General features: G+C 36.9%; 3 protein-coding genes across 6 annotated transcripts in view; 1 reads left to right on the plus strand and 2 right to left on the minus strand.

Annotated features, from left to right (window-relative positions):
* The window catches only part of LOC140791995 (serine/threonine-protein kinase ATM), a 61,764-nt gene extending 55,576 nt beyond the window's left edge, over positions 1-6,188 (minus strand). For all 4 annotated transcript variants that reach the window (XR_012109666.1, XM_073142746.1, XM_073142745.1 and 1 more), the window contains exons 1-12: positions 5,891-6,188; positions 5,693-5,801; positions 4,508-4,651; positions 3,566-3,727; positions 3,282-3,477; positions 2,975-3,131; positions 2,748-2,887; positions 2,581-2,668; positions 2,385-2,488; positions 2,176-2,274; positions 820-876; positions 509-587 (exon numbers count right to left, since the gene is read on the minus strand). Coding sequence is in view for 3 of the 4 variants with exons in the window: in XM_073142746.1 (XP_072998847.1) it covers positions 509-587; positions 820-876; positions 2,176-2,274; positions 2,385-2,488; positions 2,581-2,668; positions 2,748-2,887; positions 2,975-3,131; positions 3,282-3,477; positions 3,566-3,727; positions 4,508-4,651; positions 5,693-5,801; positions 5,891-5,959 (1,404 nt within the window). In the remaining variant the exon portion in view is untranslated. The remainder of the gene's footprint in view (positions 1-508; positions 588-819; positions 877-2,175; positions 2,275-2,384; positions 2,489-2,580; positions 2,669-2,747; positions 2,888-2,974; positions 3,132-3,281; positions 3,478-3,565; positions 3,728-4,507; positions 4,652-5,692; positions 5,802-5,890) is intronic.
* A 2,406-nt stretch (positions 6,189-8,594) lies between these two features.
* On the plus strand, positions 8,595-9,919 carry LOC140792504 (dof zinc finger protein DOF2.4-like). The gene is made up of 2 exons (XM_073143548.1): positions 8,595-8,818; positions 8,993-9,919. Exons 1-2 carry the CDS (start codon positions 8,759-8,761, stop codon positions 9,653-9,655), a joined length of 723 nt encoding a protein of 240 aa, XP_072999649.1. The 5' UTR covers positions 8,595-8,758; the 3' UTR covers positions 9,656-9,919.
* A 734-nt stretch (positions 9,920-10,653) lies between these two features.
* Positions 10,654-22,493, minus strand: LOC140792726 (phosphatidylinositol 3-kinase, root isoform). The gene is made up of 19 exons (XM_073143889.1): positions 22,326-22,493; positions 22,132-22,228; positions 21,930-22,026; positions 21,683-21,841; positions 21,319-21,528; positions 20,166-20,344; positions 19,031-19,178; positions 18,251-18,346; positions 17,450-17,585; positions 16,077-16,198; positions 15,188-15,379; positions 14,861-15,031; positions 14,629-14,766; positions 13,323-13,477; positions 12,448-12,591; positions 11,978-12,125; positions 11,697-11,887; positions 11,536-11,611; positions 10,654-10,933 (listed from the first exon to the last, which is right to left on the minus strand). The coding sequence occupies exons 1-17, from the start codon at positions 22,432-22,434 to the stop codon at positions 11,750-11,752; spliced, it is 2,439 nt and encodes an 812-aa protein (XP_072999990.1). The 5' UTR covers positions 22,435-22,493; the 3' UTR covers positions 10,654-10,933; positions 11,536-11,611; positions 11,697-11,749.
* Between the last annotated feature and the right edge of the window lie 727 nt (positions 22,494-23,220).

Consider the following 23,220-nt stretch of genomic DNA (forward strand, 5'->3'; position numbering starts at 1 on the left):
CAAAAGAATGACAACGATATGTAGATCTAAAATGTCCATTGTTTGGCTTTTTGCAAAAATGCAAATTTCTACTGAATTGGAATATCTTCTTAAATCCCCATGACATGCTGAGTTGCTGATGATTAAATATATAGAAAATGTACACTAGGGTTCCACAAAAAGGTCTATGGTGGCTAGAAAGTCCAGATATTTTCCAAAAAGCTGGTGGTAGGCACAAGCAAGGCAAAAGGTGAGAAGGTCTATATAATGTCAGCTCCCCTTAAAAGTCTGCCCTCTAAAAACCGGTGCCAAATTTCCAGCCAAAGGAAACTAGACGAGAGGTATATCTCATGGTTCGGGCTCAAGCAACAAAGGACTAAATATCATTCTCTACATGGACAGACCCATAGACAAAGGAGAAAGATGACAATATCTAATAGAAGGCTTTACAAGAAAAGGATGTTCACTGTAGTTTTAGATAGCCATAAAGCAAAATTAACTACACAAGTGTCAGATGTGGAAAGAGTACCTCACTTAATGTCAATGGTAAGCATTGAGAAGTCTCCCTTACGCAAACAGGAAGCACAGCAGAAAATTCGTGCAGTGCCCTTCAAAGTGAAATTGACGAAATTTTATTTCAAATCAGTACCATGATGATTGAAATAAATGCCCAGAAGAGAAAAACAAATCAATACCACATTAGGATAAAATAAATTAGCACCTCAAAGATTATATCACCGAATACTTGGGGACAAGGTTGATCATTATATTGATGCCTTGATGGTTTACCATGATAATTTAGGCAATATAATACAATAAACTTAGTAAAGTCTAACATACCGCAAGAGCCACAAAAGCGCATCTTGAGATTGAACAGCATTTGCATTATTTAAAATCCTGAATTAGGAAAGGACAGGAAGAAATTAGATCCTAATTAGAGTCCACTGGCAACTTTAAATCTTAAATTTATTTCATAAGTTTCTACGGGGTTTGATTCGGGTGTCGTAAAGATTTTGTAACTCGACCTCTCTTTTTCTCATATAATTCTTATTTAACATTCTGACGTTATTTTGACTAATTAACGTCAACCAAGTTATTAAAATACCCCCACTATTCCCTCTCATTTTCTATATCCCTCCATCATCTTCCTCACTTACCTTCTCCACCGTTGTTGCCACTGCCACCACCACCTTTCATCATCTTCCTCCCTCCCTCTCCTCCTCCTCCTCCTCCTCCTCCTCCTCCTTTTCTTCTTCTTCTTCTTCTACTTTAGGAAGAGAAAACGAAGATAAAAAAGACAAAAGTAATTTAGGTATTTATAAATTATTTTATATATTATAATAAAATATTTCTTTTCTAGTATTGTTTAACTCAAGGTGTTAAATGAGAATTATAGAGAAAAAAAAGAGATCGAGTTACAAAATTTTCAAAGAATAGGTCAAATGTAAGGTGTGATTTGAAAATTTTTCTATATTCAAATATCTCTATCCCAAGACAACTAACACACTTTAGGGACTACTAAATCACATGAAACAAACCTTGATAATTCAGATAAAATACTATAATAATATTCAAGTAATCAAATATACCATCTATCCCAATCAAGGTTATTTAATCCACAGTTTCCAATTTCGGCGGTACAGGCCACCTGCAGCAGGCAGCTGTCAGCTGCTGCTAACAGCAGCAGCTAGAGAGAGAGAGAGTGAGGGAGAGAGAAAGAGAGAGAGAGAGAGAGAGGGAAAAAGGAAGAGAGTGAGAGAGGGGGGGAAGATAAAAAAAAGAGGGTGAGAGAGAGAGAGAAAGATAGAAAGAAAGAGAAAGTGTAGGAAAGAATGGATACTTCAAACTAATAGTTAAAGAAATAGAAAAAAAAAGAAAGGGAGGACGAGAGATTTTTAGTTTTTTAGTTTTTAGGCTTTATATGTGAGTAATTATTATTTCTTATTTTCTTATAATTTTTTCTAAATTTTTAGAAATTTCTCAACATTTTTAAATATTATTTAGAATTATTTAATTAAAATAATCCGATCCAATACGGGCGGCCGATACGTACCGATTTTTGGAACCTTGATTTAATCACAATATCAAGTCAGATTTGAACTTACAATTCTACAAGTCGATGGTAGCAAACATGCAATCGATGACTATATAAAGGCATTCAATCAGATTCCATCAGAGTCCCTGAAAAATAAATACCTTTCTAAACTTTCACAAGTGGCTTCAAACCAATAAATCAACAGAGTCTTGTCTATACGATATCCATAGTTACGAACTAGAAAAGAAACAGCACCATTCCTGTCATAGATAACACAGTCAAATAACAATACGAAGGCCATAAATTAACACCATAAAGGGTGAATTTGAAAGATGACAAATAATATTTTGGTTCAGTAAATGTTTCTCACCAGAACCAAGAACCTTTCATAAGACCATCTTTGATTAGAACAGATGCATTCTCCATCTTCAACCGTTTATCTTTGTGTGATGATTTGGATGTCTTCTTGCAAGCCTGAATATTAGTTCACTTTTTATCAGTAACGGATCAACTGATACCATAGTCCAAGGTGCAAATTATGGACAGTAAGTTTCAGAACTCAGAACCTGATAAAATACAGTGGCTGCAAGCTCCATTAGACCTTCATAAATTCTTCCCGCTGATCCAGCCTTCTCATCTCTAGAAATCTCGGCCCTGAGTTGCTTGATTTTCAATAAGTGAACCAAGAGCTTGAAAAGTTCAGAGCAGTGGTTCTAAAAAGTAAGAGAATCACCATAAAAAACCAGATCCAGCACTAACACTCTGATCCAATTCCTTAACGATTACATCAAGTAGTTGAGCCACAAGCTGGCTTCCTTCTGCCCTATCCATATTGAGCTTCAGCATAATTCTTGCATAAACAATAAACGAGTGCTGCCAAAAAGAACATTTATATAGAAAATAAATACACTACAAATTACAAAAGTGACAAGTCAAAAAGAGATTGTCTACAGTAGTGACCTTCAACCCCCGATCATGAGTAGTTAGCCAACAACGAAACATAAAATCCTTTACTGCAGAGTGGATGTCCATAGCTTCAGATCCAAGATTTGGACCATCTTTCAACAAGTATGTATTAATGCAATCCATAAGCTTGCGGGAAACCTTACCCTCATCCCTGTTGTTGCATGATTAAAATATAATTTAATCAGCAACATTCACAGATGCCAGAAAGTACAAATACAAATAGGAGAGAGATTTGACATGATATAATCTTCTTCGTAAGTAAAATTAAGACAAAAGAATACATTTAGCCCAAATTACTTACCTAACTTGTGCAAAAATGTCAGTAAATCCCTTGACCACATCCTCCCTGATATTATCAGGAAAATCACCCGGTGGATTCTCCAATAAAATATGAAGTGTCAAGATATAACGGAAGACCTCCTCTTTAGAGCTGGACAGACTATTGGTTTTTATATCAATGCTTATTCCAACCTTTTTTAAATAAAGAACTACTAGACCTGCTTATAGTAACATAAAACAAATTAGTATGAATTGACTGGCATTATCTAGCTAAAGCAGGAGAATTGATATCAAGGAAGCACTCACTACAATAAATCATCTTCCTCATCTGATAGCGGTACTCTTTGACCATTGCAAGATGCCGAAGAATGCTACTGTATTCTGACTGGAAACTAGAAACATCTTTTATAACTTCCCATATGTGATTGAAGAGCATTTTAGCAACAGAAAGCAGATGCAAAGATTTTCCTGCAAGATATGGAAGTTTCTTCTATTAAACCACATAAGCACATAAAAGTTAATGTTACTTCTCAACATATCGAAAACTTCTGTACTGATTGGAAGTTCGAAGAATAACAAGTTTTATGACAAGATACTTGAACATGGCCCTTACACATGAATGAGCATGGCCATACAAGTTTGTGACAATATACTTGATCGATGACAACAAAATTATTCAAAAAAATGATATTTCATTTGGTAAATGTTACATTGTTTCCTAATAACCAGAAATGGCTATATGCAACCAAAATAAAGGAAGCATTTGATGAAGGCTTTTGGGTCCCATTAACAAGAAAATGAATCATTGGGTAGATAATAAACTGACTCAGATGTTTCACCACCAAAAAAAAAAAAAAATTGGTAGTACGGTACTCATGGCACACAATAAACTCTGAAAACTACATTATGTACTAACATATGGATTAGGCATTTGAAGGGCAGCTGCTAAATCAATCAGATATCACCATTTTTTTTAGGGAAACTATTCTTTTGGCATGAAATTGTACTTAAAATGAGTTCACAGATAAGTAAACCCTCCTCTTCAATATGAGTTTACCAGTCAAGATAGAACAGCATAGTCTACAGTCAGCAATCATGGCATAGTACTATGTCATGAACATAATTGGTATATTTTATCCGTGTTTACTTACTTGGGCAGTCACTATTTTCAGTTCCTGGGCCAAGATATGCCCTTACCCAATCTTGACCATAATATAGACCATAATTTAGAACAATTTTATGACTAACCTGAGAGCTTCGGATCCTCTGCAGATTGCACTGCTGCTCGAAGAGTCTTTGCCATTATAATTTTCGGCTGCCGTTTCTTGCTTGCAGATATCTCCATCTCTATGCATTTGGCAAGCAACTTAAGAATGAAAGGCCACGTCTCAACTGCAAGAAGACAACAAGTATGAGATCACAACCCATCCAAGTCAAAGATGTCCTCCAAGAATAAAGGTAGCAGAGTTTTGTTTACAAAGTACTGCTACAGGGAAAATATTTTTTAAAATACAGTATTGTTCAAACTATTTTCCAAACTACAACTTTTACCAACTTAGTGTCACGTAGGAAATCGTTGTACTGGATTTATCAAACTGTCATTTTCTATGTAAAACGCTCTCCCAAAAGCGATTTATAAATCACTCTCTGAAAAGACGATTTACTTATCAAAATACTAATACACTTAAAAATCATTCTTTGAAAAGGCATAATATTGTAAACAAAAGTTGTTTTGAACATATGATATGTCGTCATGAAGATGAAAGGAAAACGAATACAATGATTCTGACCAGAGTTTGATTGAACCTCGTACGAAAAAGATATAGGCAAAAATATAAAGAAAAAACTTAAAGAGTGTCGTAACTTTGCACTGACTTATCCATTCTAATCACTGAATTATCTGTTTTAGTCACGAAATATATCAGTGTGAAGATATGACAAAAATCTATAAGTTGGAATAGCCCAACCATTTCTTACAAGAAGGTGGGCTTAAAATCATCAAACATGACGATAGCTCCTCCAAATTTCAGTTTCCAAATATTTTATATAAGGAACTTATATGTCGCTTTCCCTAAAAGAGTATTATATAGAAAACAACTGTTTTGTAGCGTATAGGTATATTAACAAGTAAATCGCCTTATTGTATAGCAATTTATTAGTAGCTTTCTGGGAGAGCGATTTATTAGTTGCTTTCGGGAGAGGGTTTTATATACAAGAAAACGTTTGCCAGAAAGGAATGGTTTCAATTAATCACCTAAGAATTGTGGTGCCAGACAGATTTTCCATGTGACATACCGACATGTGACCAAGCTAGCAAAAGTTGTAGTCGTTCAGAAAATAGTATAAACAGTGCTGTACTTTGGAAAATATTTTTTGCCTGTAGCTTACTTCGGGAAAAAAAACTCAAAGATAGTCAGCGAAGAAATATCTCACCGCTTGGAATTTCTCCAGGCTTGATCTTGGCAGTATTCCGACCGAGAATCTTGCAGAAACCGATCGATCTCTCGCCTTCCAGCCACGTACTCAGGAGTCTCACCCCTTCCTGCGATGAATCAAGAGATCAAAAAGGCAAACGGATTAAAAGAGAAAGGACGAGATCATCTGAGGATAGGGCTTCGGAGAGGAGATCACCTCTCGGACTCTGGCTCTATCTGAAGAGAGCTTGGCGATGACTTCTTGGACGTCTCGGGAGGTCGCCATGATTCCACCCCAGCCGAGTCTCAGACGTCTCTCCGGCTGCGACAATCACGGCATGGAAGGGTTCGGGTTTGGAATCGGAGTTTAGGGTTAGTGTTTCTGAGGCTGAGGAGAAGAATGGCTACTGGCTTCAAGGAGGAGGAAATGGAGACGGAGGGAAGAGAAGGAGGCCAGTGGGGGGTTTTGGAGGGGCTTTGAAGAAAGCCAACGGAGCGCGTGTGAGCTCCCCAAACGTGTGCTACGACTGACTAAGATTACAATTTACAAGAGGCGGTGGGGCCATCTACTGGTGTAATTACTATGTTTCCCTCTAACAGTCAAATGCAAGGATACGGGGAAAACAAGCGAGTTTGAGCGAGTGGGCACCACCTTAGGCCCAGCTCGAAATTAATTGAGTCTTAAAATTAGGCTCAGACCCAACTCAAGCTGAGCTTAAGCTTGAAATGAGTCTATCATCAAGCCATATTCCAGCCGAGCCGAATTGAGCCCAAATTAAGCCAAAAAAGAAGAAGATCGAGACTTGTGGGATGATGTTAGGAGACCTGCCGGAGAGTTGTGTGGTGGAGATGCTGATCCACTTTGATTCACTAGAGATTAGCCAGCATTGCAGCAACTTAATGAGGTAGCACTGCGGCAGCTTACTTTTGCCAAAAGAGGAGAAGGAGGCACCGCGGCGGTGACTTGGCAAAGAAAGACGAGGGCACGAGGCGGTACGGGGGTGGCGGCTTAGCAAAAGAAGACGAGGTGGCACGATGGTGGTGGCTTGGCGAAGGAAGACGAGACGGCACTAACACACCGCGGCGGGAATGTGGAGATGGGATTTGGGGATTAATGTTTTTCTCATCCCTTTTATACCCCAACCTATCAAGCCGAGCCTGAGCAAGTCGGCTACAACTCAAGCTCAGCTCGATATTAACTTTGAGTTGGTTTTAGTAGCTCGGGCTCAGCTCATCTCTAACCGAGCCGAGCCGAACTTAAGCTTCAACCGAGCCCGAGCCTGAGCCCGAGCCACTCGTTTATATTAATAGCATAAAGAAGACTGCTCGCTGTATATGACTAATATGAGGAGGGTATATTAGCATAAAGAAGAAATTATAAGTATATAACCCCAATGTGATAATAAGATTGTGGTCAGTGAACAGGCCTTTCTAATTTAGCATCCGAAATGCCCAAATCGATTCACACGGCCAGGCCCAATAAGAGAGGCCTCTTACACAGCTTAGATATGTTACGGGCTCAGAAGAATGCAAAACTAAGCAATAATTCTTATTGTTAGAATGGTATTAGATGTCATATGGTCAAAATAGCTGAAATGCATAGCGGAAAAAATAACTTGTTAGACAAAAAATTTTGAATTTAAATTTGGAGGACACTTGTTGTTAGAGATATGCAAGCTTAATCTGGCTTATAGATCATTTTCTATATTTTTAAAACAGTATTATTAATGATAAAAAATTATAAAATTATGATAATTTAAACTATATTTTTATATTTCCGATTAAGCTCCGGTAATACCCGTTACTTTTGGTTTCTTTTTCATCTTCCCGACATATTATATATATATATATATAAACATAGACTATTAGTTATAATATTATGCCAAATTACGTGGACCCGTATAAGATATCTTAAAAATAGTATTTTAAGATTAACAAGTAAAAAAATCTCACACACTGCCACGTGGACCATATACTGCCGACAATGGTCGTCAAAGAAATGAGGCTGTCCTTGGCCTCACACAGCAAACACAGTAGGAGGGGGACGACGAGGACGACGAAGGCGAATCACTACGCGACAAACGTCCACTTGTGCCCTTGGAGCGCTCAACGGCAAAAATTCGTGTCACGTGAGTGTGGCGGCATTTTGGTCTTCTCTTCGCAGTCGGAATCGATCCTTTACTTGTGGAAGGCGAAAGGAATAATAATAAGAAAGGACTCCAAAGAAAGACAAGCAATGGAATTGGGTGGGGGTCCACCTGCACTGAGATACTCTACTCTGCATCTCAAGTTGCAAGAATTTGATCCTACTTCTATTTCACTGCATTATAATTTCTCATATCTTATAGATAAATTTGGTGGTTTGGTAGCTTGGCTTCCATTCGATTAATGATTCGGTAGTGCGGTTAGTTTGGAAGAACAGCTTAATAACGCAACAGTTTGGAACAAATCTCACGACGTTCGATTCAGAGTAATTATTCGGCAATGCATATTGCTTGAAGTCTAGACTAAACAACCTAAAAGCTCACTAGAGTCTAAGTGCCTCTATATCTAAGGAGGATTGGCTGTCTGTCGAGTCCATATCTAACTTTTAATCTCATGTTTTTGATGTAATTACAATCACAGATGATTGGGGGGGTGCAGCGAATTCATGCATTCGGAGGTGCAGAAGATCGTCAATTCAAATGTGAAAGGCATTGGGGTCTTCTTTGCAAATCCGGCACGGTGAGCCCCACTTTGCTACAAATGAGAGCTTGATTCTTCATTTGACGTCCGCCACCTTTTCCTCCATAGATTTCATACTCGCATCGTCACTAAAGTCATAACACTCACCAACCAAATCAAAATGCTCCCCATTATGTATATATATATATATATATATATATATATATATATATATATATATATATATGTATCTCACTACCCTCCAAGCCATTCCGAAACTGGCTTCTTCGTCTTGCTCTACCTCTCAAACTAATTAATCATTCCCTTCACATGAGTTTGAAGCAAGCTAGTGGATCGAGTAAAGATATAGATCTGCCTCAGTTCAAGTTATATATCTAGGTTTTCTTGTTTCCTTTCACAAATGGCTACTCCTACTCCTTCAATGGGCACCTGCATGGACTCCACCGATCACTGGCTAAAGGTAAGCCTACTAGAGATCTCCATGGCCATCTATAAAAATCATCAATCTAATATAATCGATAACATGAACACACATCTGAAGCTTTTGTGCATCATAATGAGCATCTTCCCTTCCATTAATGATCATATTATCTTTCTTTTTTCTTTTTCTTTTTCCTCAATTCCGTCGACGTAGGGCCTCAATCCCGAGGAGACTGCAGCTGATCCAATGTCGTGCTTAGCGCCGCCGCCTGTCTTCGAGAGAAGGCTGCGGCCGCCGCACGAGCAGGCCTTGAAGTGCCCGAGATGCGAGTCAACCAACACCAAGTTCTGCTACTACAACAACTACAGCCTCTCCCAGCCGAGATACTTCTGCAAGACCTGCAGGAGGTATTGGACCAAAGGCGGCTCCCTCCGCAACGTCCCCGTCGGCGGCGGCTGCCGCAGGAACAAGCGCCCCGTGTCGAAGAAGCCGGCGGTAGACGACGTCACCGATCTCCGCCTCTCCTTCTCTGATGTGCAACTGCCGCAGTTCACGCCATCCGAAGCCACTCCTCTCAATACCAATTTCATGGAATATTACAAGTACAATTTGATGATGGATGAGAGTGTCATGGATCCTAATAAATCTAGTGCAATGTTAGAAGACTACATGGGCATAGGTGATACATGCCATGGCTTCCCAGCCGACAGCAATAACAGCGCGCTGTTGTTCGCCAATGCAGTGGAGGTGAAGTCAGGAGAGAGGATCTCATTCTCGCCACTAGAATGCCAAGAATCCACTGGTTACTCGAATGGCCTCGGTTTGTGGGCTGGGATGATCGATGGGCATGGAGCTTACGGCACTAATTCCTACTAAAATGGACTAGTACTACTTACTAGTGGAAAGTTTTTCCCCCCACCTCTTTGGTTTCTTTTGAATGCATGTGTTTTTGTTCCAAGTGGTATCAACCAAAGAAGCAGAGAGTCTTTACCGCTTGGGGTTTAGCTTCTGCGTCTTGCTCTGTTTCTCGGTCATATTGTGAGGTATAGTTTTTAGAAAGTACTGAGCATATGTATGACCTTTTGTTGATCGAAGTCATCCGTGTGTTTAATATTTTGCAAGTAAACATCTCCTTGTACATCTGAGATTCCTGAAAGCCAAAGATGATATTGTCTCTGCAAGGGCTAATTAGTTAATTATGTACTCATTAATTCACATACAAGTACCTGGCGTTGGATTTATTGATCATGTTCATTGCAAGAGGCATGGAGAGGTTAAAACTTAAACGGGGAGGAAGAATGGATACCTATACCATAATGCTTCATTTTGCAATCAAACACGTGTTAGGGAGGGACTTAAGGCAATAAAGAAGCACAGTTCAACTACAAGATCATCCTATCCTCGTCACAGACAATAAAATCAGAAGCAGATCTAGCAACTTGTTTCATGTCAAAAACTTATAGGCATTCTTCCGTGATAAGACACTTGACCAAGCGAGGCTGATAGCTAAGAAAAACATCGGCAGATCTCCATGCGAGATTTGTAGTTGTCTGAGCAGACAACCGGAAAAGGACAGTAAATTGACGTCTCTTATTTTGTCATACTTTTGATGCAAATTAAGGTATGACTGAAGCACTCGAGAGGGTTAGATCCATTTGATCCTTGATTAGATGGCAGGAAGGACAAGAAAAAATGGCAAGAAACACCTAGAGGGGCCCATTATAAAGATTCACACAAGAAGAATAATAGGCTACTCTTTCACAACGTCCCTATCTCAGTGAGAACTTCAAGGTTATTATGCTCTTTGAATTTTGAAACTTTTACATACATGCTCCAGACTGATAAGATGGTATATATAGAAACAAAATAAATACTTTGAAGTTCCAAACTGACGACTGTATTCATCAAATAGTAGCTCAACCCAACAAGCTGGCTGATAATCTCTCCTTTGTTCGAGAAAGAACAGTGAAATATATACATTATAATAAATAATAGGACGTTTACAATGATATAATTATCACACCACTTTCTTCCTAGCTATATATCAATAAGAATGTTGTATACATCATTTAGACATTATTTACAATTTTGAGTATAGGAAAAAAAAAGATGTCACAGTATTAAGGTGCCTTACAGCTCCAGCAAACTTTAGATCTGACAAAAGAGTTGAAAATTCTTACAATGTCAGAACTACCTTTAAGCAATAATTCTGTTCTAAAAAAAAAAAGTCTTGATAGACATAAAAGCTAGCTACTTCTGTTAAAAGTCACGACACACATAAAGAATATATGCAGCAAGAAAAACAACCGGGAAGTCTTGAGAGCTCAAACTGGCTATTTTTCATTCACAAGAAATTGAGGGCCCTTGTACACTTCTATTGTTGAAAAATCAGTGCATAGTCGAGATTCTCCTAGAGTGAAAAATAAATTACTCCTTTCATATGCTTCTAAGTTAGTATAGTCAATATTAGTTAAATACTTGTAGTCATAAAATGCATATGCTGAGAGCATGATAATAATCCAATTACTATGTAGATGTCTCCGGTGATCAATCTGCAATACCAGATTCTTTTTTCAGACTTCAAGCACTGAATTGGTCAATGGTTATATCCAATAAATCTAATCAATTGGCAGTATTCTAAATGCCATGCAATAAATGACTGAATAATGCTTCCAGCAAGACAATATATTTGCTCAGTGATTTATAGTTATACCATCAACTATAAGCTGGAAACATGGTTCAACACTTCAACTTACCTGGCCAGATTTTCCGTGTAGGTGATAATTAACAGAACCAATGGACAAAAAATCTGGCAATCAACTAGGAGATCAGCTGTTATTAAGACAAAAATAAAGTTAAAAAATGATGAGTTTGCAGTGAGGAAATATCTCAAGTAGGAAAAATTGATTGAACTTACTATCTATCTATGCCTCTAAATTAGTAGTCTAACCAACAGCAAAAAAACTGTAATCAACGCCAATATTGAGCCCATCGATGAATGGTTTCAACCATCTGAGGGAACAATGCGCTGACACTGTCATTGATGAGATCCTGGAAAAAATGTATTGCCGCCTCATCGTCCAAATCTAACCGGAATTTCTCCTGAAGCTAAAAAAAGAGACGGATATTTCCTGATTATTACATGGACATATCAGATATATTCTTAAATTTCAAAACTGAATAAGAAAAAAAAATTACCTTGAGAATGCCTTTTTCAGGGTCAGAAGCTATGTCAGGAATGTTTGAACCAGCCATTAAATAAAACAGATTCAAGATAAGATTGCTGGATTTCCGTAGAATGTTGTATGCTTCACAACAGTATGATTTGAATCTGGTATAATATTGGCTGCAGCCCAAGCAAAAAAACAGATTAGCATACAAAGATTGGCATCTGGTACAGATGAACAGGAGTGAATCAATCATATTACATAAGGGAACAGCCTATGGACTTTCTTTCAAAAACAAAAAAAAAAGCTAAGGGAACAATGCATTTCAAGTTCCCTGGTGCAATTTTCAATTACAAAACAGAAAATCAATGTCTCCCTGCCGTATCGTGATATTTCTCTATTTTATTCGTAAACTGTATATTATGATATTATTCACAGGCATATCTGTGCGAGAAAGAGATGCACAATTTACATGTAGGACACTTGACCAAAATGTGTTACCTTTCTGCTCCACCCATGGCCTCAACCATTTCTTTGCAAAGTTTCATAGGTGGTGGAAACGGCTTAGGATCACGACCCAAAATAAAGGCAAAATCCACATGGAAGAGGCGTCCATCATCTCTAAGAAGAAGGTTATCAAGATGCCTGCAACGCACAAGTATCAGTTTGCTTCTGTATCTTCTGAAACTAACCAACATGTAACTGACGTTACAAAGCAGAAATTCAAAAAAGAACTTACTATAATCCGGAAACTCTATTATATTACTTTCTTGGTGCAAATAAAAAATCAAATTTCCAGGAAAATCAATGCTTATGAATAACATAATGGAAGTTCATCTGATGTTCCACCAGTTAAAAAATGAATAGAGAAAGTCAATGAACATACTAAGAAGCGAATTAGCATAGTAAAAATTGAGATAGCCTGGTAGACTAGCTTAGCAAATGAGATCTCAAACTTAAATATTATCAAGTGACCAGATGCAAATTTAACAGAATGGAAGGTTGGGATTACACATGGGAGAAGACCAGCTTAAAAATAGAAGATGTGCACAAAAAATAATGAGAAATCCCAAATTTGTGAATCGAGAACATAAAATGGGCAGGACTAACAATTTGTTGCTGACAATATATGTACCCATTCATTTGGTAATGTTCTCGCACTATTATTGCAAGTTGAAGTTCCTTGTAGTCAAAATGACATGAGAGAAATAATCAACTCACTTTAGTTATCAGTCGAACAAACTGCAATTTCTTTTTCGTGATTACAAATATGGGCAGATGAATGATATCGTTTTTAGTGGTTACCTCATAACCAAATGCATGGCAATTGAATGTTATAGTAAAGGTAAACGTGCAGAGAACGGAAAGCAGCCTACCTATCGCCAATTCCCAGAATGTACGTAATAACAGAGTAGCCAGCACAGCTCTTTATAAATGTTTCAAGGCATTGAGCTGTTATTCCAAAAGGGCCATCCTCATCCGGGTGAAACTTCTGCAGATAATTTGTAATACTGCGGTGTTCTGATAGAATCTGCCAAGGGAATTTTCAGGAAAAGAACTTGAACTTAATATCAGTTTCGTGGGAACATGAAGATAGAAGCATGAATATATCAATATAGACAACATCCCATTAATAGAAGCAGGCTCACTCCTTTCTACAAAGAACAAACAGCAGCAACATATAGTATCCTTCATAAAAAATTTAAAGCAGATTCACAAAATAAGTACTTCATAATATATATCAAACATCATTCATGCATTTTACAGTCCAAACATTTAGCAAGAATAATATAACAATAGCATCATTCATGCATTTTACAGTCCAAACATTTTGCAAGAATAATATAACAATCATTTTATATCTGTATTTTTCCAAATTATTCCAGAAACACAATCATAATAGCTCTTTCTTGATTCTAATATGTGGAAAAAAAATTCTAATTAGTGACCGCAAAAGAGTCACTAAAACTTGATATATTGAATGATTCAGGTGAGGGTGATCTTTGATCGCATAACTAATCAGTACCCACGATGACCAATATCATCTGTCATCTCAGTAGCTACCCATATTATATTACAATAGGGTGTTAGTTTATAGGAAGGAACAGAATATATAAGGAATTACTATTCCACAATCTGATGGAAGAAGGAAACACCATCACAGAGTGCAGGTGCAAGGTGGATGAGCTACAGGCTATTTCTAGATGGCAATTTGAAGTTTGAAGCACACTACAAAAAGCTAAAAATATTATTACAAAAACATAGAAGAGTAATAAGAGGTCAAATTCTAGGTGCCTCTAACCTCAGGTGTCTCTAGGTGCCAATTAGTTTACTGATGACTTGGGTTGCCTCATTGATGCATGTGATCATCCCATGTGTTGAAGTTTCTGACTCAAGTCACATGTTTGAGAGTTGACTAAGGGCATTGATGAGATAACTACTTTAGGCAGATCTTTCGATGGTTACCTTAGTGGAAATCAAGTTTGGCCATTCTCCCTAACATTACAATTGAAAATTTTGAACTCTGCCTACCAAAACATGCAATAGTGTTGATTGGAAGAAATATTATCAATCCGCATATTATTTCTATTAATTATAAAAAGCTTAAACATAGTATTCCAATGCCCATTTAACTGGCAAGATGCAATAGATAGTCGAACTATCATCAGAAATTTAAATCACCTGCGCCAGCGAGCTGGAGGGAATAAATTCTAACATCCCTTCATCTTGCCCAGTAGCAAGAACTCTATATGGAGTTAAATGTAAGTCAAGGTTCTCCAATTTAAGCAAGCGATCCATGAGAGAGAGCATCTGAATAACCTATAGACAAAAAAAGAGGAACTAAATCCAAATAGAACAAACCAAGTACCTATGATGTCACCATTGCTAATAAAAATATTTCTCAGGCACATACCAATTGATCTTGGCGGAGGTCATCTCCTTTCTTGAAGATAACTTTGCAAGTACCACCATTTGCAGTACGAAATGTCAGACGCAAAGGATGCAATGCACTTTTAAAAAGAGATGATTCTTGAGGCATGATTCCAGATATGAGTACACCAGGTACTAAAGGTGATCGAATTGGCTGAAAAAATATTTAATTAAAACTATTCAACATGGAGAGAACATTAGAAAACCAAATACGTCAGATGGTTGAATGCTAGGTGGGAACTCAAGACAGCCACCAGTTCAAACTAGCTTAAGCATTGATCATGAAAGATGAACACTGAGTGAAACTTACCTCATCAAAATAGGTAAGCTCACTAAGAAGCCCAGAGAGAAGTTGCCTTAATTTTTCAATTTTCTTTTGTGTTCCGCCACGTACATTTCTTACATCCCTCATGATTTTACACAACTGAGCTGTCAGTTCTGTCTGACGCACCAAACTCTGCCACAACTTAAACCCATCTTCTCCACTTGTGCCAGCCTCCAACTGTAAAAAGAACAGCGATGCCAATAAAATTCCAGATATTACACTAAAACAGTATGCTTACAAATTTTAAGGTTCAACTAAGCAGTGAACCAACTTGTGCAAGAATCCCCCCAAATTCTTTATCGAGCAGGGTTAAAAGAGTGAAATTTATGCTACTTGAAATCTCCATTTTGATCATAGAACGGATGCCTGCTCAGTTATTACATAAGAAAGAAGATGAACAGGTGTGATGCAATCTTGAATGCATGAACAACAAATCGGATCCTATTCTATTTTGCCCACTTGTTGCACTTTACTAGTCTCTAGGGCTTGGACAATGTTATATACATTATTGCGCTGGAATATCTTGGTATAAATTTTTCCTAATTTTAAGCAAGGAAGATTTGATTAGACATCTGATTCATTCCAAATTCACGTTTATTTTGAAAATGAATTTACTGCTTTCTTTAATTATACTAAACCATCCTGTTAAGGTTAAAAGTTTGCAATTAGGTAACTCCTAGCACAGAAATAAAGGGAAATACCAGGGCAGTCTACCAACAAGACCTATATTTTATCATCACAGCTCACAAGGCCTTTTTACATGTCGCAATTGCATTGAATCACAGTCAATGTGGTAGTTCAAACAGTTAAATCACAAATAACAATCGAAATAAGAGAGTCAAATTCATGATGATAGGAAGTAGGAGTACCATACTTTCATCATGCCATCTTCTAGCATATCATAGGTACAATAGAACCGCCTAGCATATGCAGGATCATGAAGCTCCACTGACACATACCAGCGAAGGAAGCTAGCTATCTCAATATTTGATAATGCTGCAAATTTATGAAAGCGGTGCAAACTGTAATTGCAATATCTTCATAAATCATTGAAGATAGGTGTATCTAAAAGGAAAAAAAGGAAGTGAATATCCAGCTCCAATATAGTCTTTAAAGTAGTTATGCATCACATATTCACATGTACTGAATTCAAGCAACTGATGGATAATCGTCCAAGATAAGGAAACATAGAAGCTAAAGGAGACTGACAGCTTCATCTTTTCTGACATAAAACTATATCTCCTGATATAAGGAACTGAATCATCTACCAAAAACAAACCAAAAACCAACTCATAGGGGGTTGTGCTGCCTTTTCTCCCTCACTAGTCTGTTGCTTGGGTTCTTTTGTAGCCATGCGTCAAAATTCTGATTCTTCAGCTAAATTGCTGGTTATTTTGTTTGCTCAAAGGACAGCCATCCAGTTCTTGTCGCAACGTTAGTGCTCGCAATTGGTAAGTATTAGATGGCTATATAACTACTTCATTCTCTCTTGTTATGTTGGAGTGTTATGGCCCTATTTTGATAGGATTAACTTGTTCAATTGCTTGTAAACCCTTCTACTAGGTTTAGCTGAAGTTCTGCATAATATTTGAGCACTGATGCAATGTAATTGCATATTCATATTAAGGTTTCCGAGACGAACCATTAAATTCTTAATGATATGTAAGCAATTCTTTTTTGGATCGTAATAAATTATTTAATTGAGTATTTCAAGTTCACTCTTTTTGGTGCATGTATTATTCTGAGTCAAATTTATGTGGAGATTGTGAGATTGAAGATCCTTGGCATGCCAAATAAACATAAAATGAAAGTCATAGGAAGAAATCTTCAGGGATGGGATAAGATTATAAAGAAAAGGTACCCCAAAAGAGGCCTTCATTAATGTACTGACAAATGATACATAGACTTTATAGTTAATACATCAACAGATGGAAATGTAAATCCAGATAAGATGCGGAGTAACCCTATTATCAATTAGTAACAACCATAAGAGGCTTGAATTATCACCATTGCTGTTACTTGTACACTAAGCATTTGATCTAGTTATGATACTGCCCTTGGCACCTTGTAAGGGCACTCATAACTTTAAACTTTAGAATATAAAACCATAATTATGTATTTTGACATGGGAAAATCTGGAGCGAGCATTTACCACTACGTATTAAACAGTCAAACAAGTATATGAATGATGAAAGAAAATATCAAATTAGACACATATTTAAAGATACCACTAGTAAAAAAACATACAGCGTTGCACAAGAAATAGTGATAGGCGAGATTTATCGGTTCTCTCAAACCGAAGAGCTTGCACCAGCTGGAGTAAATAACATTGCAACTCTTCATCATCAGCCCTTTCAAGTACAGTTACTGCATATGCACGAACCTGTGCAGAAAATACATGTGAAAAATGGAAAAGAAAATGTAGAGATAAAATATGTGATTTTCCAGGAGATGTGCAAATCGAGATGCTGCAAGGCTACATATCCAAATATGAAATATTAGTGCTCTTGACTGTCTATTAAAAGTTGTGACCTTGATGGGTGTAAACAAAAGGACATTCATCCCGAAATATTATCATGCCTACATTACAGAAAAGTACAAAACCCTGAATTGACTAAAAAGAAAGCTGCTTAAATGTAAACTGAAAAAAAAAAAACTAAAGAGGATTCTTACTCCCCGAAGATTAAAATTTAAGCTCAGGTTTTCTAGTTATGGTTGACATGAAAAGCCAATAAAAAGCTTGTATGAATTAACATATAGCTCTAACATACTACCAAACTTAACTGAGTTTCAAAAATTCAACCTAAGAAATGATAGCCAGTCATAAAAAAGTTCTTTTGTCCCAATTTCCTAATTTTGAGGAATCATGAAGCAAATTTTGTTATGAAAAGGTTTGCATGATGATGGGAGGAGTGCAATAGTTGATTAGGCACAAAAAAAAAGATCACACAGACATACTGTAGATGATTGTATATATGATCCAAGTACATAAAACCCTAAAATAGTCAACACATAAAGAAACTACTAGAAGATATCCAGTAGACTCACTTCTTCACTCTCAAATACAGGAGAAAGAAGTTCCAACGCGTCAGTCACATCAATGGTTTCCCACCTCCCCATCAAATCAACAGCCTGTTTTGCTTCCTGTACAAAACCATCATGAACTTATTGGCACAATGTGAAACCTATGCAAACTTACATAGAATGCTTTGGTATTGCTAAATCATGCTAGCATGTAAAGAATGATATCATAAATTCATAATATATGAATATTGCAAGGCAGCAATGATCCTCACAATTTTAGGTCCGTTTTACCCTCTCATTTTTTCCTTTTAGGTCAAGGGAGCATTCCTTCGAGAAATTGGAGAGCTGTTCAAGTCCATTGTATTGAACAACCCTCTATTGGCTTTTTGAAATATGCTGCATTAGTATGTGTTTACACTTTAGTATACATCCGTTTATTTTTTGTTACCACATTCCATACAATCGTTTGAGTACAAAGAAAAAATTTAGCAGTTCACTGTTGAAAAGATAGCATGTTTTAGTGCTTCTCCACTACTCCTTTTCTTGATCATTTACAAGTTTGAAGGGAATACTAGTTAGTTTTAGGCTATAATACTCTTACAAAATAACAAAACTGTAAGTTCATGCAAGCTGAAAAGAGTAAACTACAATATAGGAGTAACATGGGGTGCATATAGGAGTAACATGTGGCACATATACTAAACATAGGTTTGCCAGTAGTGGAAACATCAGAAATACAAGATAATGTACATATTTAAAAGGAGTTTATGTCCCTGAAAAGACATAAAATAGAATGCCACTGACCTGAACATCACTCCATTCCACACAGCGCAAAAACTTAGTCAGGGCCTTCTTCTCGGACATCAAAGAGAAACGAAATTTCCATAGTAGTTGTCTCTCATCACCATTCAAAGTGCGTGTTGGAGGGTACTTAAGAATTATTTGTATTGACCTATGCCAGATAAGCCACAGCCACATGTCATATACCAATTAGAGGGAACATAGAATTACTTGGGTTATCCAGACTAAAACAGGGGAAACAAAGCCTAGAGTCCGACCACGTTAACCAGTTATATATAAAACAATTGGTCCTAAAGAACAAAAAGAGAAGCTTTTTGCAAATTTAACCCCCCAAAATTAGTAACACAAACACTTCTTTTTATTTTTTACACTTGATGTGTGAGACATAAAGTGGCCCATAGTTTATCCGTAATTATTAAATTGTTAAATTTAAATGCAAATCTATCCTGCAGTAAAATCAGTCTAAGAGAAGAATGGGTATCTTGACAACAATATGAAAATTGAAAATTTTATATTAGCTTGGGTACATTTATTTCAATGGTCCAACGACATGAACTGATACTATCTATACTTCTTACTGACACAGTGACACAGTGCTGATACTTGAAAATTATGATAGAACATTCAAATGAACCAAATGACTGATCGAGTGCTGGAGGGTGGACCTTGGTTATTTGAAGGTCGAGTTATAGTTCTTTAAAGATGGAATCCTCCAAAAAAAGTTTGCACAACTGCTTTGTCAGACCATTCCCATTGAGGTTCAATTCCCAAACCTACCAATGAAGCTCTGGTTGCAAAAAAGTCTAAGCCGGATACTCTAAGTACTCAGCTAGTCAGCTTCCTACTCGTGAAGTGACCTATTTTAACACAATTAGGCATATGAAAGTATACACAAAAAATATCTCACATTACTTTTCCTAGTTAATTCCTCTTTCTCCACTAATTTTATGACAATAAAAAGTGCCTAATTTCTCTAGATTTTTGAGACTGATCACTGACAGGAAAACAAATTAATAAGATAGAGAAGGAAACAGATAAACAAAAACAACATAGGATCATAAATACATGAAAAGAACAGTTGAAAGTGTACAACATCTACTCAATATGATAAAAGCAAATAAGTGCAATTTCAATTCACCTCCTTTCATTGGAACTTGGTTTTAGATCTCTATCAATTATTCCACGAGTCAGGCTCCTAGCTAGCTTTAGTTGCTTGTGCTCTGATGGGTTTATTCTTCCAACTTCAGGATCCCATATAGTAACAAGTTCATTCGTCGATGATACAGGAATTGGTGCAAAAGAATTTGCTCCAGACTCCTGCAAGTCAAAAGATAGAGATCATTAGTTTCCAAACTTGGCAATATATATTTAATGGATAAATATAATATATGAGCTGGCAGCTTAAATGCTTAAGATTTAGGAGACAGAAAAGAACTTCATCTTCATAGATAAAGTACCACATGAAATAAGTCAGATGTCACAACCTAATGAAAGTCAAACTAGCCAATTTTAATGGAAATTGAAAACCATAGCCTCACAATATAAAAGTTACTACTCAGAGTCATATTGATGGATCATTCTAATTGAGTAATTTCTAAACACTAAAACTCAATACTATAAAATTGCCATATTCAGATGAAACATGGATCAAGATGGAACCAGCAGAAGCTTAAATATATCAATTCAACTGGAGCAATAAAAAATGAAGACTGCAACCAACAACAAAATTGATAATTGATGCAGGATAATGAGTTATGCTGAAAATTAATACAAAAATAGTGTCAAAGAAATTTATAGCCTACTGATAAGCTCCTTTGTCCTCGACGTTCAAATAGTTGTACACCAAAACAAGGTTTTTCATTTCTGTCAGAAATAAATGACGAAGTAAAGTTTCTCGGGAATGAAATGAAAATTAATATTCAAATCTGATACAAAAAAATGGGAGCGATAGGGCTGAATTTTATCACAGTCCACTCACTAAGCAGATATTGCATGTATTAATGTCCTCATGAGTCATGAATACTGCTGCATGAAGAAAATACTAGGGAAAGTAATCTAAGAATGTATAACTAAGATCTTTTCTATGTCGACAAAATAGTTTCTATATCTACTACTTATAAGCATCACTTCAATAGAACTTTTAGCTTTAACAAATAGTATTAGGCTATTAGCAAAGTAGAAACTACAATTGTCTGACATGAGTAAATAATCATTAAAAAATAATAACTGCAAAATAAATGAAATTTCTACAATGAAATATGAAGATATTTCGTGAAAAAGTTAATACAAACCTGAAAAACAACTCTGTGGTCGAAACTACAGAAGTCGACAACCAGAGTGAGGAATGAATTTTCACTCCGGCTACTTCCCTTCTCCTTAATTTTTTCCACGGCCTTGAAAGTGAGACGGTCAAGCCAATCAATACGTTGTATCTGCCCTCTCTCATACTTGTTCACAAGCCTTTCCAAACGCTCTATCTCACCCCTCTCATGCTTAGGAACCTAGCAAATTAACATCCAAAGAAATAACTGAAGGTTAGCAGCTGCAATATAATTATACACCTAGGCAAACATCAGATAGCAAGTTCAAATCAGTCGCACAAAAATTACAGAAAAGTAAATAAACCAAAATGTACAAACAACTTTTCCCAATAACCTTGCCAGGGGTACTAGTTGGAATTGTTCCATCGGCTTCTTTTCCAAGCCAAAGCCGAAGTTTTTGTCTCCCTGTTTTAAGTTGCTTTTTTCGATTGAAAAGGAAAACAGTTGCTCCGCCGACTAAACCATCACCATTACCACATGATACATCCCATACCTACAAGAAGATTGAATAATTTGAAACAAGACTCTAAGTATCCTTATCGGGAACAAAATAAAAAGTGTTAAATATTCAAGAATTTTACCGTGAAAGCAAGCTGCGCTTGAGAAGTTAGGTCCCGGTACTTGGAACTCAACGTTATAAGCTCATTCCAGCAATACGGATGTCCAGAAGATTCCAGCCTATAATTCCATACCAACAAGAAAAAAAAAACAACAACAGAAATTAACAGGATTACGCTACTAGGGTCTGCTTCCCACGCCAATTGGGATCATGAAAAACAAAACCTCGTCTTCGTGGACAATCCAAAGGGCGCCCCATCGATGTACAGTTTGCACTCAACGAAAAGCTCCGGAACTCGATTCTTAGCCGACAGATCGAGATCTACGAGCCAACAACAACCAAGATTAGGAACTCACGAACTACAGATGGAAACCCTATACTAGGGGAGATGGATCAAGAAAGCAGTCGAGGATCTCACCATCCGGGGTCGGAGATTTGGGGAGAACACCATCGAGCTTCTCGATTCGGAAGGTGACGGGGAGGTTGATATCGCAGGAGAAGAAGAAGCGGAACTCGTTGCTGCTCATGGCTGGGAAAAGAGCAGTTGAAATGGGAGAGAGAAGATCGAGGAATACGTGGGCCGTGCTCTTCCATTTAAAGCGCTTCGTTAACCGGGCCGACTCATATAGCCCATAAAAATTAAAATTAAAATTAAAAATAAAAACGGGCCCAATATATTTTTACCATAATAAAATATTAAAGATAATTCATCATTTAATTAAAAATTATTTTTCCTTTTTTTTTATAATAATTTGATACCGCGCGTAAAATATATATAGACTAGACAATAGGATTAGCACTACTTGTGTCAGTAATTAAGCTTATTTATTATAAGATTTAAAAAATAACTAGTGAATCCATGTTATATTTAAGTTAGCATCAACTCTGATCCCTTGGCAAGTGACCTAGGATAGTTAGACTTTATAGGCAAGCATTGGATGCAAAGGTGGCCAACAAACACAAACATAAACACAAACACCCCCCTTGTTATAAAGGGAGTGCTCCTAGTACTTGCTGTCTTTGTTGCTTGCATGTTGGGTTCCCTCAAGGCCTCAACCTTCCTCATAAATTATTGGTACAAAGTAGCAACCCACATGTATTGTTGTCTTACTTCTACTCTTCAATTATTTCTCTATGTATAGTACATAGAGAACCAACCTATATTGGAGAGAGAAAGAGAGAGAGAGTTTTGTACCCCCCCTGTTCATAGCTTTTGAGGTTGCTGAGGTGAGAGGGAGCAGTCACTTGCATACTTGACTAAGACTCTAAAATATAACTCTTTTTTCTCAAAATCAAATTTTAATCGTAAACTT

This window comes from Typha latifolia, chromosome 7 (assembly GCF_019914945.1).
Source record: "Typha latifolia isolate L0001 chromosome 7, TyphaL0001v2, whole genome shotgun sequence".
NCBI lineage: Eukaryota > Viridiplantae > Streptophyta > Magnoliopsida > Poales > Typhaceae > Typha > Typha latifolia.

Bases quoted from the DNA above. Each gene is read 5' to 3' on its own strand.
- LOC140792726 (XM_073143889.1), bottom strand. From the start codon at position 22,434: ATGAGCAGCAACGAGTTCCGCTTCTTCTTCTCCTGCGATATCAACCTC. The intron at 15,032-15,187 runs GTAAGTTTCACT...ATATTTTTTCAG, and splicing joins AGCTTACCTATTTTGATGAG to CCAATTCGATCACCTTTAGT. The intron at 12,126-12,447 runs GTAACACATTTT...CTTGGGCTGCAG, and splicing joins GCCATGGGTGGAGCAGAAAG to CCAATATTATACCAGATTCA.
- LOC140792504 (XM_073143548.1), top strand. From the start codon at position 8,759: ATGGCTACTCCTACTCCTTCAATGGGCACCTGCATGGACTCCACCGAT. The intron at 8,819-8,992 runs GTAAGCCTACTA...CCGTCGACGTAG, and splicing joins CCACCGATCACTGGCTAAAG to GGCCTCAATCCCGAGGAGAC.